The sequence below is a fragment of the Tachysurus vachellii genome, chromosome 9, assembly GCF_030014155.1.
Source record: "Tachysurus vachellii isolate PV-2020 chromosome 9, HZAU_Pvac_v1, whole genome shotgun sequence".
Classification (NCBI taxonomy): domain Eukaryota; kingdom Metazoa; phylum Chordata; class Actinopteri; order Siluriformes; family Bagridae; genus Tachysurus; species Tachysurus vachellii.
Window position 1 is genome coordinate 5,685,071 of NC_083468.1, and position 14,301 is coordinate 5,699,371.

A 14,301-nucleotide genomic window follows, 5' to 3' on the forward strand; every position below is an offset into this window, starting at 1 on the left:
CTTATTGCATTTGTTGTCAGAGAGCATTTCACTAGGAACTTGATTTGGGGGGTTTGTTAGTCTCTCTACAGTAGCAAAAAGAGTGCGAGTGTTGTTTATGTTGTTTATAATGTTTGAGAAGAAGATCTGTCTAGCTGTGCCTGGTTCTACATTGAAAGCACGAAGACTGTCCTTATACAGTAGATGCTATAATGTACTTCAAGTTTTGTTTTCCGCCACATACGTTCAGCTTTTCTGCATGTTCTTTTCATGCTCTGTAAAGCTGTTGTGTTTCTCCAAGGTGCTTTATGTCTGCCAGTGATCATCCTGACCTTTACTGGAGCTATATCATCAATAGCATCTTTAACTTTTAAGTTAAAATTTTCAAGGAGAACATCAACAGAGTCTGCCGATATGTTTGGCAACATTGATATAGCATTCATAAATACCTCACTGATGTTTTCATTTATGAACCTTTTTTGACATAGACAGAAATAGCATCAGTGGCAGGACAGATCAATAAATCAAAGTAAACACAGAAATGGTCAGATAGCGCTTCATCCTTGATAACAGTGGATGAAATGTTTAGACCCTTGCTAATGAGCAGATCAAGAGTGTGTCCCCTATTGTGTGTAGGACCTTGCACGTGTTGGGTCAGATCAAAAGTGTTTAAAACATTTAATAGTTCAATTGCAGTATTGTTTTCTGCATTGTCTATATGAATGTTGAAATCTCCAGCAATAACAAAATAATCAAATTCAGAGGAGATTGTTGATAAAAGTTCTGTGAATTCATCAACAAATGTTGGGATGTATTTGCGAGGCCTATAAATAATTATAAACAGAATGTGTGGTGTACCTTTTAGAGGAATACACAAATATTCAAAAGACTGGTAATCACCAAGTAACACTTGCTTGCATTGAAAGGCAACTTTGAATAAAGCAGCTATTCCTCCACCTCTTCTAACAGCTCTACAGACACTTATAGAAGTAAAGTTGGGTGGGGCTGATTCATTGAGAACTGTAGCGCTGCAGCTGTCATCTAACAAGGTTTCATTTAGAAACATGAAGTCCAGGTTGTTAGTGGTGATAAGATCATTAACTAAAAATGATTTGTTCTTTAATGAACGGATGTTCAGAAGTGCTAATTTAACAGTAACTGGTTTTGGCCCTGTATCCATCTCAGAATGACGTCTAATAGGCAGTAGATTAGATAGAATTGCCGTGCGGCTGGGGAGGGCCTTCGTCTTTCTATCACATATCATATTGTATCCTGCTTTGGAGGCATCACTGACCTGTTTGTTAAAACTGTTGCTTTAGTTTTTTATGTGAATTTGGCCTTAGGTGTCTGGCTTTCTGCTCATTTTTAGTTTATTTTGGCCCATGGTGATAATGAGTGGAAATATCTGTTGTATGTGTTCCATTTCCAGGAACATGAAACAGTGCATTTCTTAATGGTGTTACGAAATATTAAAAAATATTACGAAACTGTTGCGCCTTTAACTGAACCTGACTGTGTATTTTTTAACAAATGCCAGAACACCAAATACTTTGGGGGAGTGAAACAGGAAACCTCCTTTGCAACAAGCTAAAATACTTTTTCATTTATACTGCTGTATTCATATGAACCTCTGAACTAGCATTCCTATTTCGTCAGAAACCACAAATCTATTTCAGCAACAGTCAGTTTCTTGCTCCACTTCTTTGTGGATCAGTATGACGAGGTAAACACTAAGAAATACAGCATATATTCATAACATGCTCTCTGAATTAGCTGGGACATTTCAATAGCTCATAAAAGGCTGTCAAAATGCTAATAAAGTTATTGATGTCCTAAAACATTATGCAGCATTCCATGATACAAGGATAGAAAAGTGTTTTTTAGAAGGTTTTCCATTGTTTCTCTCTCTTTGAAGAGCTTGACAACAGATGTAGATTAGACAGATGTAGACCAGAATAGGTCAGAGTAACACTGCAGGGTTATTTTTGGTTTTGAATCAAGAGAGGAAAAGAGAAGTTGGTACTTTTAGCAGCCTAGACCTAATATAGCACACACATGGCTTCCCCTCACAGGCATATTTGAAAAGCTATTTTCTTTAAATCTCTCCACAGGGAAACATATTGCCAAACCACAAAGAATAATACAGTTATTCTATTGCATAGCAATGCTAATTTGCTATGCAAATTTGCTAAGAACAAAATGCTATCAATATCAGTTTCACTCGATTTTAAATGTCCATACATTGAATAGCAACGAAGAGCAGCAATTAGAAGCAACAACAGAATCTATCCATTGCTTTAATATACTGTAAATCAAAACACTTGTAAAACATTATACAGTTATATTGTCCACCAAAATGTTTTTCACGGAGATGAAATAGCTTTGGTAAAATCAAAATGACCACATTTGTCTTGGCTTGGCTGCTCACTCACTGCTATACTGAACACATATCATTAGTGTGCACAGATGGATCAGCAACAGGTACAAAATAAATTCATTGTCATCCTCAAGGTCAATGAAAATATGTTTCACAACTGAGCGATCTCATACCAGACAATTACCATTCAGGTTAGATTGTATTCATGTCGTTTCATGCTTCAGAAAGCATGCAAAAAATAGCAGAAACATTAGTAGTATATACACCTGAGACTCTCCATTAAACATTCTCAACAGCTGCCGCCGTCTCAGTGGATTATTCTCATCACTAATCATTGTACATTGCAAATCAGGAAGCATTCTCACATGTATTTGTATAAAATGTTACACATCAATTCGATTAGGGTGAGAAATAAGGTTAACACTTAAGTGTATCTTCCTTGAACGAGTGACCGTCTGATTGCAGTTTATGTGGATGTTTTCCTGTTCATGTTTACACATGGATTTCCTCCTGATTCTCTGTTTACTGCCACCTCCAAAAGATCCTGCCGGTTGGTGGATTAGCTGTGCTGAATGTGCCTTTGGGTATTTATGAATTTGTGAATGTTGCCATGGGATGGACTGCTGCCTTTACCAGTGTGTTTTCATGCTGAACACCCAGTGTTCCCCACAAATACTTCAGATCCACTACAGCGCTAACCATAAAAAGACTGAGTGACAGTAAAAAAAACCCTCTAAGTTAACATATTTTTTTTGACATCCCTGATACATTTAGTGTAACATCACAGCTCTACTTTTGTGATGCATTAGTCATTAAGCATTAGTTCTTACTTGATCTTACTTATTTTTCAGTTTTTTGAGGATTTTTAATGATATTATCTTTTGTTTTTGAATTTAACACAGTTAATTTTTGTCATATCAGAAAAGTAAATATGTATAATTGTGAAAGAACATGCTATATTTTCTCACAGTCAAAATGTCATGCCTGCCACCCCAGCTCACATCATACCAAGATGTCCGCCATGCCAGAGGCCTCTGCCAAGATCGCCATCACGCCAGAGCCTTCAGCAATTTTGGACATTATTCCAGAGTCTACAGCCTGTGAGGGGGTTATCCCAGAGTCTTCAGCCACCATGGACGCCATATCAGTGGCTAGAGTGATGAGTGTTACATAAAAGACGTCAAGGTTTCCCATGGGCATAAGAGACTTGTGTCCAGTCTAGAGGATGCCCCACTTCTCAGTACATGCTGCAGGTATCCCTTTAGTTGTCTTAATCCAAGGGGTTTCTGAGGAGGACTTACTGACGACTACCCTTCCTGTTGCTGCTATAGCCCTTTGGTGCATTTGGGCTGCATATTGTTCATGAGCTCAATCTGATTATAAGGCCACGTCAGCAACAAAACAGGACAGGAACAGACTGCAACACACAGTAAAAACAGCAGAGAAAAATAATTAGTAAAAATCATTACTGACCCTTCACATCCTGGACACAACCTCTTTCAGCTCCTCCCTTCTGGCAGGTGCTACAGAACTTTGTTTCCCAAAACTGCCAGACACATGAACAGTTTCTTTCCCCAGACAATCACCCTGATTAACAACTCACCATAATTATATTCCCTGCTTCATATCTATAATAATAATAATAATAATAATAATAATAATAATAATAATAATAATAATAATAATAATAATAATAACAATATCTATTGTTATTATCTATGATAATAATTCATATCTATTGTATAGTATTGTGTTATTTATGTCTGTACCTTTGAGAGTCACAACCTGACAGTGCTGCATTATCAGAACTGTGTCATTACATCATCTGTATATGTTACACACACTACTGCTGCTGTATATTGTACAAAAGCGTAAAATTGCGCAACCATGCACTTCTCACACTTTATGTACATAACTGATCTGTCATATATTCTGTATTAATATTTAATACACTGTCTTGTATTGTCTAAAAGGTACATGGTGAAGGAAACAAATATGAGATGGAAGGAAAGTGTGCTGTATGTTTTAAAGCATTTTGCGCTGCTATATTTTCCAACTTCTCTTTTCTGAGTTATTGAGGGCGTTTATTATTTATCCAATAACCAGCTGAACTGACACAGGACCCTCCCGCTCTTCCGCGCGCTCCAACACACACACACACACACACACACACACACACACCACAAAAAAAAAAAAATAGAAAACACGATGAATACTCAGACTGCGGGTCTTCACAGGTAAAGCAATTTAATGGTCCTCTCATTACAAAGGTTTGCATTTCTAGTAAAATATTTTAAAAACATAAAATATTTTAAATTCATTCTTTTCTGGTCTTAGTTTCGTTTTCGTTTTAAGAGGCAAATAACGGTTTTGAACTACTGTAGACATCGACTTCAACTAAATTCGACTTTAATATATATATAGATTTTTTTTAATCTTTTTTTTCTATTTTTTTTTAAATAACTATCCAAAAAAGATCACAAAACAAGGGAAACTATTAATCGACTTATTATTTTAGCTTATAATAACATTATATTATGATACTGGCAGTAAAGTCCAGAGCTACTGGGGTGTGTTAAACCTACTGACCTTGTGAAGTGAAACTTCAAACGCGTTTCCTGAAGAGGAAAGTTACAGCTTAGGTTTTACTTAACAATAAGTGCCTTTATTGTGTCGTATTTTTTGTTAAAAGTGACTTGAAATGACAAGAGACTGAGCAAGTACCTGAACATCCTGTTTGGACAAAAAAACAGACTAATCCTTCTGACAGTTTATTGTCCATGGTTACGCCAAGGTTGCGGGATGTGACCAAAGTGTGTAGTGTAGTCTATTTTTAAGTTGTTGTTTTTTCCTTGCAGGGCCTTGTTATGTGTTTTCATCCATTTTTTTTGCAATATACGAAGAAAAAGTAAAATGAGCATTGCACACAATGTTTCCAAGAAACATGTTGCTTCTCTGGAAACTATGTGCACTACACTGAGCTTTTAGTAGTTCTGTTATTATTACTGTAATTATATATGTTGTATTACAGAATTATATACACTCACTTTACACCTCATAGTACACTACTTTACAAGATCTGTCATTCTGTAGCCAGTCGAGGATATCTAGTGTACTTGCCACAACGTGTAACATACCATAATACACTCATTGTTCACTTTAATAGGAACAGCTGGACATCTAAACAAATATCCAGTCATGTGGCAGCCGTGCGATACATAAAATCATTACACATACAGGTCAAGAGCTTCAGTTAATTTTAACATAACCCATCAGAATCAGGGGAAATGTAGTCTTGGTGCTCATGATTGTTAATGCTAGACAGACTATTCAAAATCTGGTAAGGTCAGAATTTAGCATTAGTCATTAGTCATTCATTGACTCAACCTGCTTTGTGTTAAGATTTCAGGATGGTTTAGGTGGTGTAAAAGTGTTGGGAATGTTGGGACACATTGTTGGGATGAGGCCTAACTGTCAGTCAAACAGTTGGGGGGATGTGGTAGCCTAGTGGTTAAGGTGTTGGGCTACCAATCGGAAGGTTGTGAGTTCAATTCCTACATCCACCAAGCTGTCTCTGCTGGGCCCCCGAGCAAGGCCATTAACCCTTAATTGCTCAGCTGCATAAAAGTGTAAGTCGCTCTGGATAAGGGCATCTGCTAAATGCTGTAAATGTAAATCAAACATTTATCAGATGCCATAGTCTGACTAATTTTGTCGATCATATGCATCCCTTTATAACTACAATTTTCCCATCTTTAATTGGCTGCTACCAGCACGATAACAACCGTACCGTACCAGCATGATAGCAGCCATACCTTCATGCCAGACCGTCTGAATCCTACTTAACTCAGAATTCATGAGTTGAGTTTTAAGTCTGGATGATGAGTCACTCAGTGTCAAAGCATTACCTGGCTGTAAATTTTATATTTGAGTGGTACTTTGTAACCTGCTTACGTTAGCACTTCCTGGGTTCCAGTAATATGTGCCACTTACAAGTGAAGCCTTAATAATTCTGTCTTATTTCCCACAACCCATTTTTTTGTAGTGGTATACTGTTTATATCACTCCATGCTACTGCACCAAAATGAATGATCGAACAAATCAAACACATCATTACACATACTATATCTTACAATTAATTGATTAGTAGAATAAAAAAAAAAAAAAAAAAGAAATCCTATTGTAATTTTAGACTAGTTTTGGAACTTGACAATGACTGAATTAGGAGTCGTAATAAATATATCAACAGCTGCAGTTTGAGCAGTGCCAGCGCTGCATCTTTTTTAAACATGCTATGATGCTATGAACTGGTCAATTGTGTTTTATATAAATAAATATAAAGTACCCTCAAAAGTCAGTATTTCAGCAACCGTTTTAGTATATTTTATCAAGGGACAATACTATAGAAATTAAAATAGTGCTGCTTGTATAGAGGTATAGATTTACTGTCCTCTGAAAATAACTTAGCTTAGATTATGAGAAGGACAGAGGGGACTGGAGATGAGTTGGCAGGACTCGGGTTCATAAACAGCTTCTAGTAGACCTTTGTAAGATTAGATTAGCTTGATCATGAGATGTGCATTTTATAGCCAATGATTGATGATGTTTTTCTTTTACATGTCTTCTTTGTTTGAATCCTGTCTATAAAATCTTGATGTAATCGATGTTCAGGGCCCGGCCTTACTCTTGCTATACGAGGAGTGTTGGGTTCTGCTGCGTGGCAGAGAACACAATAAATTGTGAAACATTTTTACTCTTGCCCATGCCTACCAGTGTGATATTTTATACGTTAAATCTCTAAAAACTCAAACTTCCACAACACAACAAAAGTGAGTACACCCTAAGTGATAACAGCATGATGTTTAACCATTTAACACCATATATCCTATTGATCATGTTCATGTTTTTGTCTTCTTGACAGAACAATACAAATTAGTGTGAGGGTGTATGTATTTATTATTTACCTAATAATCAACTGAACTGACACAGACCCTCCCGGATTACGCACACGCTCGAACACTCACATGACCTCATTTTGTCTCATTTCACTGTGTACTGCAACAGCTAGAGTAAATGTGGTTGACATGACAATAAAAGCTTCTTGAATTGACTTGACCCATACACACACACACACACTGCACAAAATAACAAGATGAATACACAAACTGCTGATCTTTGCAGGTAAAGCAATTTAATGTTCCTCTCATTACAAAGGTTTGCATTTCTAGTAAACTATTTTTAAAGCATAAGATATTTTAAATTAATTCTTTTAATTTTTTTTTTTTTGTTTTTTTGGTTTTGTTTTCATTTGAAAGAGGCGAATAAAGGGTTTGAACTAGACATTCCACACAACTAAATTTGACTTTAATATATATTAATATATTCAAATTAGTGTATCTTGTATTAGAACAGTCTTGTATTGGTGCTTTGAGTACAATTCTCTCATAGTCCTATAATCATAATAATACATAGTCCTACATTATTGATCTGCTTTTCAAACTGTTCAATACATATGTATATATATATAGTCTAACTGTTTTTTCTTTCTTTTTTCTTTCACAGTAGAGTCTCACGGCAGTCGGTTGCTCCAAAGACCCTCTTTATCCTAATTATCATTGTTGTGCTCATATTTGTGATATATTTCCTGACTGGTTTAAAACCTGTGAAATATTACAAGCCAAACTATGTTTACCCTCACTGGAAAAAGTCAAACCTTACGGCATGCGGAAGGAAAGTAATATATGACCCAATCATTAAAGTCACCAATCTTAAAACATACATGGTTGGCTCCTACATAGAGCACCGACAGGAGGTGAAAATGATACGGACAATTGCTATAGTGCATCGCAGTGAAAATGCAAAGTATCAATGCATGCTGTGCTGCAGTGGAACGAAGGTGTCAGTATCTGCTACTTTAAACATGCACTCTGATCACTTTGGGTTTGATTACGGCACTGCTGATATTATATGCAAAATACCGGAAGAGTGTCCAACACCAGAACATGTGGCTATCACTTCCAAATCACCTAAAGAGAATGGATTATTGCAGTATATTCATGCCTTCCAACCTGTTAGGAATCAACAGAAACAAGAAGTCTTTCGCTATGAATTCACAGTTTGCATTTCTGCCATGTATGACTATGAGAATGTATTGCTGCTTGTGCAGGCCATGGAGATGTACAGGATACTCGGTGTCCAGAAGGTAGCTATTTACAAAACCAACTGCAGTAATGTTACACAGAAGGTCCTGGATTATTACATCAGTCAGGACTTTGTGGAGCTCATCCCTTGGAGTGTATCGTCCTACATTAATGTGTCCAGAGGCTGGAGGAAGTGGGAATCGCCAGGGGAACTACACTACTTTGGGCAAATCGCAGCACTTAATGACTGTTTGTATCGTTATATGTACAAGAGTCACTATGTAGCTCTTCAAGATATGGATGAATTCATTCTACCTTTGAATTTAAGCAATTGGACAGAGCTTCTGCCTGAATTGGAGAGGAAATATGGTCAGGGGGTGGGCTTTGAGTTTGAGAATAATTTGTTTCCCATTAACTTGAAGGATCCAAAATCTGAGTATTCACCAGACTTCTGGAAGAAGGTTCCAGGACAAAACATTTTAGAATATGTTCATAGGTTAAGAAACGATCCTTCACAATTCAATGATTTCAAAGTTATTATAAATCCTCGTCTAGTATTTGAAACTACAGTCCATGGATTGTTGAAATCAATGAATGGTGCTGTGAGAGTGAAACCTGAAGTTGCTCGCATGTATCACATAAGGAAATTTAAGAAAGAGGGCACGTTAACAGGTAACCCCATACTGGACCCACATCTCAGAGACTATGCAGATAGGCTGATACCTGCTGTTTCTGAAGTGCTTCAGAAAGCACTAAAATTGCCAAAAGTGTAAAAAAGGTCTGTGACAACTATATGTAAAAAGTATGGTCATGATATGTTAAGAGTAAAAAAGCCATTTTATCTAAACATGCCAAGCAAATCTAAACATACCAAATGCACTCTGGTAAAGCTGGAGAGTTTAGCTGAATTGTACAAGACAGGAAGCAGTACATTTCCAAATAAAGTGTGCCTGAATTAAACCAATTGTAATAAGAGATTAAAATTAAGGTTTCCAAAGGCATTTGTACACAAATTGCAAACTGCAAATCTTTTGGTAGGAATCAGTTTGACAGGAATCAAATATCTCTACAAATCTCTACATATCTCTAAAATATGTTCAATATGCACTCCTGAAATGCATTTAAATCATCAATTGTGCCTCAGCAAAAGCAGTGCAGATCATCCTACACAGGGTCAGAGGGAATCTGAAGTCTGTCCAAAGAGACTCCCAAAAGCAGTGGACATCCTGAATGGGGTACCAGATTCACACACAATAGACAATTTAGAGATGCTTGAGAAGACATGAAGGGGCTTCATATTGCAGGAATTACATGTGTATATATATATAGATCCCAGATCCCAGTTTCAACCAGATCTCACACATACCTGTGTCCAGGATTACCAGACATCCTTTAAGCCTTAGCAGCACTGTTGTGAAAATAAGTTTTCTTGCTGATAAAATTAAACATTCTGTTTGTATATAAAATTCACCAATGTAAATATGTATCATAGCATGCTAGATGAAGAAGAAGCAGTGTGTGCTATTTGCTACAGATCATATGGGCTCTGTTGTCTCCAATCCCTTTGGTAGTCACTGCACCATGTCATTCTGTACTTTAACAAAAAATTAAGTTTAACCTTTTTCAGCTTTACTGCATTGCTGGAAAAGGTCACAGTCACATTGCCCCCAAAAACATGTTATGTCTGAAGTTCAAAGACACTCACTGTCCACTTCAAAATGCTTTTTAAAAAAACTGCTATGTTTTTATCCTGGGAATTATTGACAATTTGCTTGTACTGAATATCCTTTCAACATATTCTGTAATGTTTTAATGTGCCTTTGTCTTTTCTACTGTTATCTGCTTATTAGGGATCTAGAAATAAAATTAATTTTAATAGTTTAGTGAAAAGTCCATGCACAATGACACGCATTGCAAAAAGTAATATATTTTACATAAAAAAATAAATAAATAAAAAACAAAATCTCATTACTCCCTTATGTAAAATAAATTGTTTTATAAACTTCCACAGACATTGGTTTCAGATGGCGGTCCAACCGATCCATTCTTTGATGAAAACGGTTGTTATTCTAAGCAAACTAGTTAATATAGAATACCTAATCTGTGTTTATGTAAGAAAAAGATGTGATCCATCTCTCTTTCTCTCTTTTTTTGACTTGTGAGCTAAGCTGTTTTGAAAGTTTACCATTAGTGTTCCATTGGAATAAAGCAGCTATTTGAAGCCTCACTGACAATTTTTCCAAATGTACCAATATATAAAAACTGGTAATCTATATCATGGTTGTTGGATAAGATATTGTTCTGAAAAATTTGCATCAGTTTTCATATATTATTTATTATTATTTATTATACCCTGGTAGGATGAAATAAAAACAGAACCATTTAGAAATACTTGTGCTATTTATGTTTGAAGAAGGAAGGATATACCAAGAACATCATTTCCACCATGAAGTACATATGTACATACTCTAGTAATGGTATTGGGTTATGATATGTCATTGAATTTTGCATTAATGAAGTGATATACAGTCAAAATATTGGAATAATACTTACAAAATAATTCACATAAAAACAATAATGTAGTAGTGAATGTTGATATTCTATGCAGATATGCTGATCCCTGCTGTTTCTGAAGTGCTTCAGCAAGCACTGGACATTCTCTGAATAACAGATATTCCACATAATCTAAGATGAATTAAAATACCGTGATGAATTACTTTAAGGAGGATTGAGTCTTTAATGTTAGTAAAAACACAGGAAAATATCATTCATTCATTCATCTTCGACCGCTTATCCGAACTACCTCAGGTCACAGGGAGCCTGTGCCTATCTCAGGCATCATTGGGCATCAAGGCAGGATACACCCTGGACAGAGTGCCAACCCATCCCAGGACACACACACAACTCTCATTCACTCACACAATCACACACACTAGGGACAATTTTCCCTAGATGCCAATCAATCTACCATGCATGTCTCTGGGAGGAAACTAGAGTACCCAGAGGAAACCCCCGAGGCACATGCACACACACAAGGTGGAGGCGGGAATCGAACCCCGACCCTGGAGGTGTGAGTCGAACGTGCTAACCACTAAGCCACCGTGTCCCCAGGAAAATATGATAACCGGCGAGGCGGCGTCCCGCCCTCCTCTGACTCTGATTGGCCGTGATTCACGGCCCGTAACCCTAAAACAAACCAATCAAACCAACGATGGCAACGAGTATTACCCAATCAGGGGCAGAATAGGACGCGTCTCCACACAATGCGGGTGGGGTGATTTGCATGGGTTGCTGTATAACGTGGTCCTATGTAAAATACTGGACAAATCGCGTCCCGTATTGATTTGATACGGGACGCGTCATTTAGTATCTGCTAGTTTATTTCACGGGACGGGTGGCAACCCTAAACACAGACAATTGTTTAATTCCTTACATATGCTTGTTTCATAGAGTTTTCACTATATAGTTAATACTGAAGCAAATCTGATACTGAATCAAATCCTCGACACTGAATCGACACTGCGAATCGACACTGCGTATCAGCTTTAGCAATAGCTTTTAGTATAGCTGTAGCAATTCATTTGACCCTCTCATACTGGCTGCTAAGACTAGCTGTGAATTGAACATAACAGGTGCCATTTTGAGCAAGGATCTATTAGAATCTTGGCATGAAATGTCATGTTTAGGTCATGGTGACGGAAACAAATATCAGATGGAAGGACAGTGTACTGTATGTTTTAAAGTATTTTTCATTGCTATATTTTTCAACTTCTCTTTTCTGAGTTATTGAGGGCGTTTATTATTTATCCAATAACCAGCTGAACTGACACAGGACCCTCCCGCTCTTACACGTACACCCACCAATACACACACCAATACACACACACACACAGAGAGAGACTGCACAAAAAAACAAGATGAATACTCAGACTGCGGGTCTTCGCAGGTAAAGAAATTTAATCTTCCTCTCATTACAAAGGTTTCCGTTTCTAGTAAAATATTTTAAAAACATAAAATATTTTAAATTCATATTTTACACCGCCGCAGTTTGAGCAGTGCCAGTGCTGCCTCTTTTTTAAACGTGCTATGATGCTATAAACTGGTCAATTGTGTTTTATATAAATAAATATAAAGTACCCTCAAAAGTCAGTACACCCCTTGCATTTCAGCAACCGTTTTAGTATGTTTTCTCAAGAGATAATACTATAGAAATTAAATTTGGATATATTTTAGAGTAGTTGTGCTGCTTGATTAGAGGTATAGATTTACTGTCCTCTGAAAATAACTTAACATACAGCCATTATTGTCAAAGTAGCTGGCAACAAAAGTGAGTACACCCTAAGTGATAACATCATGATGTTTAACCATGCAAAGCCACATATCTTATTCATCATGTTCTTGTATTAGATCAGTTAAAATTTGGTGTTTTTGAGTGCAATTCTCTCATACTGACCACCTGTTGAAAATGGCGCCACATTGCAAAGAACTCTGAAGATTTGAGAATTACAATTGTTGCTAGTTTTTAATTAGTTAATTAGATAGTTAGTTTTAGTTATTAAGACATTAATGGCTGTATGTTGAGTTATTTTTAGAGGACAGTAAATCTGTACTGTTATCCAAGCTGCACACTAGTACTGTAGTTGTGTAATATATTAGTCTAACTGTTTTCTCTTTCTTTTTTCTTTCACAGTACAGAACAAGTCTCACGGCAGTATGTTTTTCCAAAGACCCTCTTTAACCCAATGATCATTTTTGCTCTCATATTTGTGATATGTATGCCTGACTATGTTTACCCTCAGTGGAAAAAGTCAAACCTTACGGCATGCGGAGGGAAAGTAATATATGACCCAATCATTAAAGTCACCAATCTTAAAACATACATGGTTGGCTCCTACATAGAGCACCGACAGGAGGTGAAAATTACAAAGATTACGGCACTGCTGATATTATATGCCAAATACCGGAAGAGTGTCCAACACCAGAACATGTGGCTATCACTTCCAAATCACCTAAAGAGAATGGATCATTGCAGTACATTCATGACTTCCAACCTGTTAGGAATCAACAGAAACAAGAAGTCTTTCGCTATGAATTCACAGTTTGCATTTCTACCATGTTTGACTATGAGAATTTATTGCTGCTTGTGCAGGCCATGGAGATGTACAGGATACTCGGTGTCCAGAAGCTATTTACAAAACCAGCTGCAGTAATGTTACACAGAAGGTCCTGGATTATTACATCAGTACCTGGTGGGGTGCCAATACTTTTGGACAAAAGTGGCTACTGAGGTTTTGGACATTTCATGTGAATACTGTAGTCATTACCACATAAAAACATATGTCCATTTTGAAAACATTTTCATAAAAACATTTTGTCCATACCACAAAAACAGCCTTCTTTCACCTTAGAAATATTGCCAAGCTGAGAAACATCCTGTCTGTCTGTGATGCTGAGAAGCTAGTTCATGCTTTCATGACCTCTAGACAGGACAATTGTAATGCATTACTAAGTGGTTGTCCTGCATCTTTAATAAATAGGCTACAGTTAGTCCAAAATGCAGCTGGCAGAGTTCTCACTAGGACAAGAAAGTATGACCATATAACCCCAATTTTATCATCTCTACACTGGCTACCTGTTAAGTTTAGAATTGATTACAAACTGCTGCTACTTACATACAGTACAAGGCTCTTAAAGGTTTAGCTCCCATGTACCTACAGTATACTGAGCATAACATACACACACATCATCTGTATGGACTGCATAGACCCTCACAAAACACACACACTGACACATCATACTGTTTAC

At 36.9% G+C, this 14,301-nt stretch overlaps 1 protein-coding gene across 2 annotated transcripts; it reads left to right on the forward strand.

Moving 5' to 3' along the window:
• Positions 1 to 4,481: 4,481 nt before the first annotated feature.
• Positions 4,482 to 10,887, forward strand: LOC132850955 (beta-1,4-galactosyltransferase galt-1-like). 2 transcript variants are annotated; one of them, XM_060877444.1, is made up of 2 exons: positions 4,482 to 4,593; positions 7,922 to 10,887. In XM_060877444.1, the coding sequence occupies exons 1-2, from the start codon at positions 4,565 to 4,567 to the stop codon at positions 9,267 to 9,269; spliced, it is 1,377 nt and encodes a 458-aa protein (XP_060733427.1). In that variant the 5' UTR covers positions 4,482 to 4,564; the 3' UTR covers positions 9,270 to 10,887. The 2 variants fall into 2 exon arrangements, with proteins under 2 accessions (XP_060733427.1, XP_060733426.1); XM_060877443.1 differs by having other exon boundaries at positions 4,500 to 4,593; positions 7,919 to 10,887.
• Positions 10,888 to 14,301: the final 3,414 nt, after the last annotated feature.

Excerpts from the sequence above, each read along its gene's own strand:
- LOC132850955 (XM_060877443.1), top strand. The coding sequence starts at position 4,565 with ATGAATACTCAGACTGCGGGTCTTCACAG. Across the intron at positions 4,594-7,918 it reads CAGACTGCGGGTCTTCACAG|TAGAGTCTCACGGCAGTCGG; the intron begins GTAAAGCAATTT and ends TTTCTTTCACAG.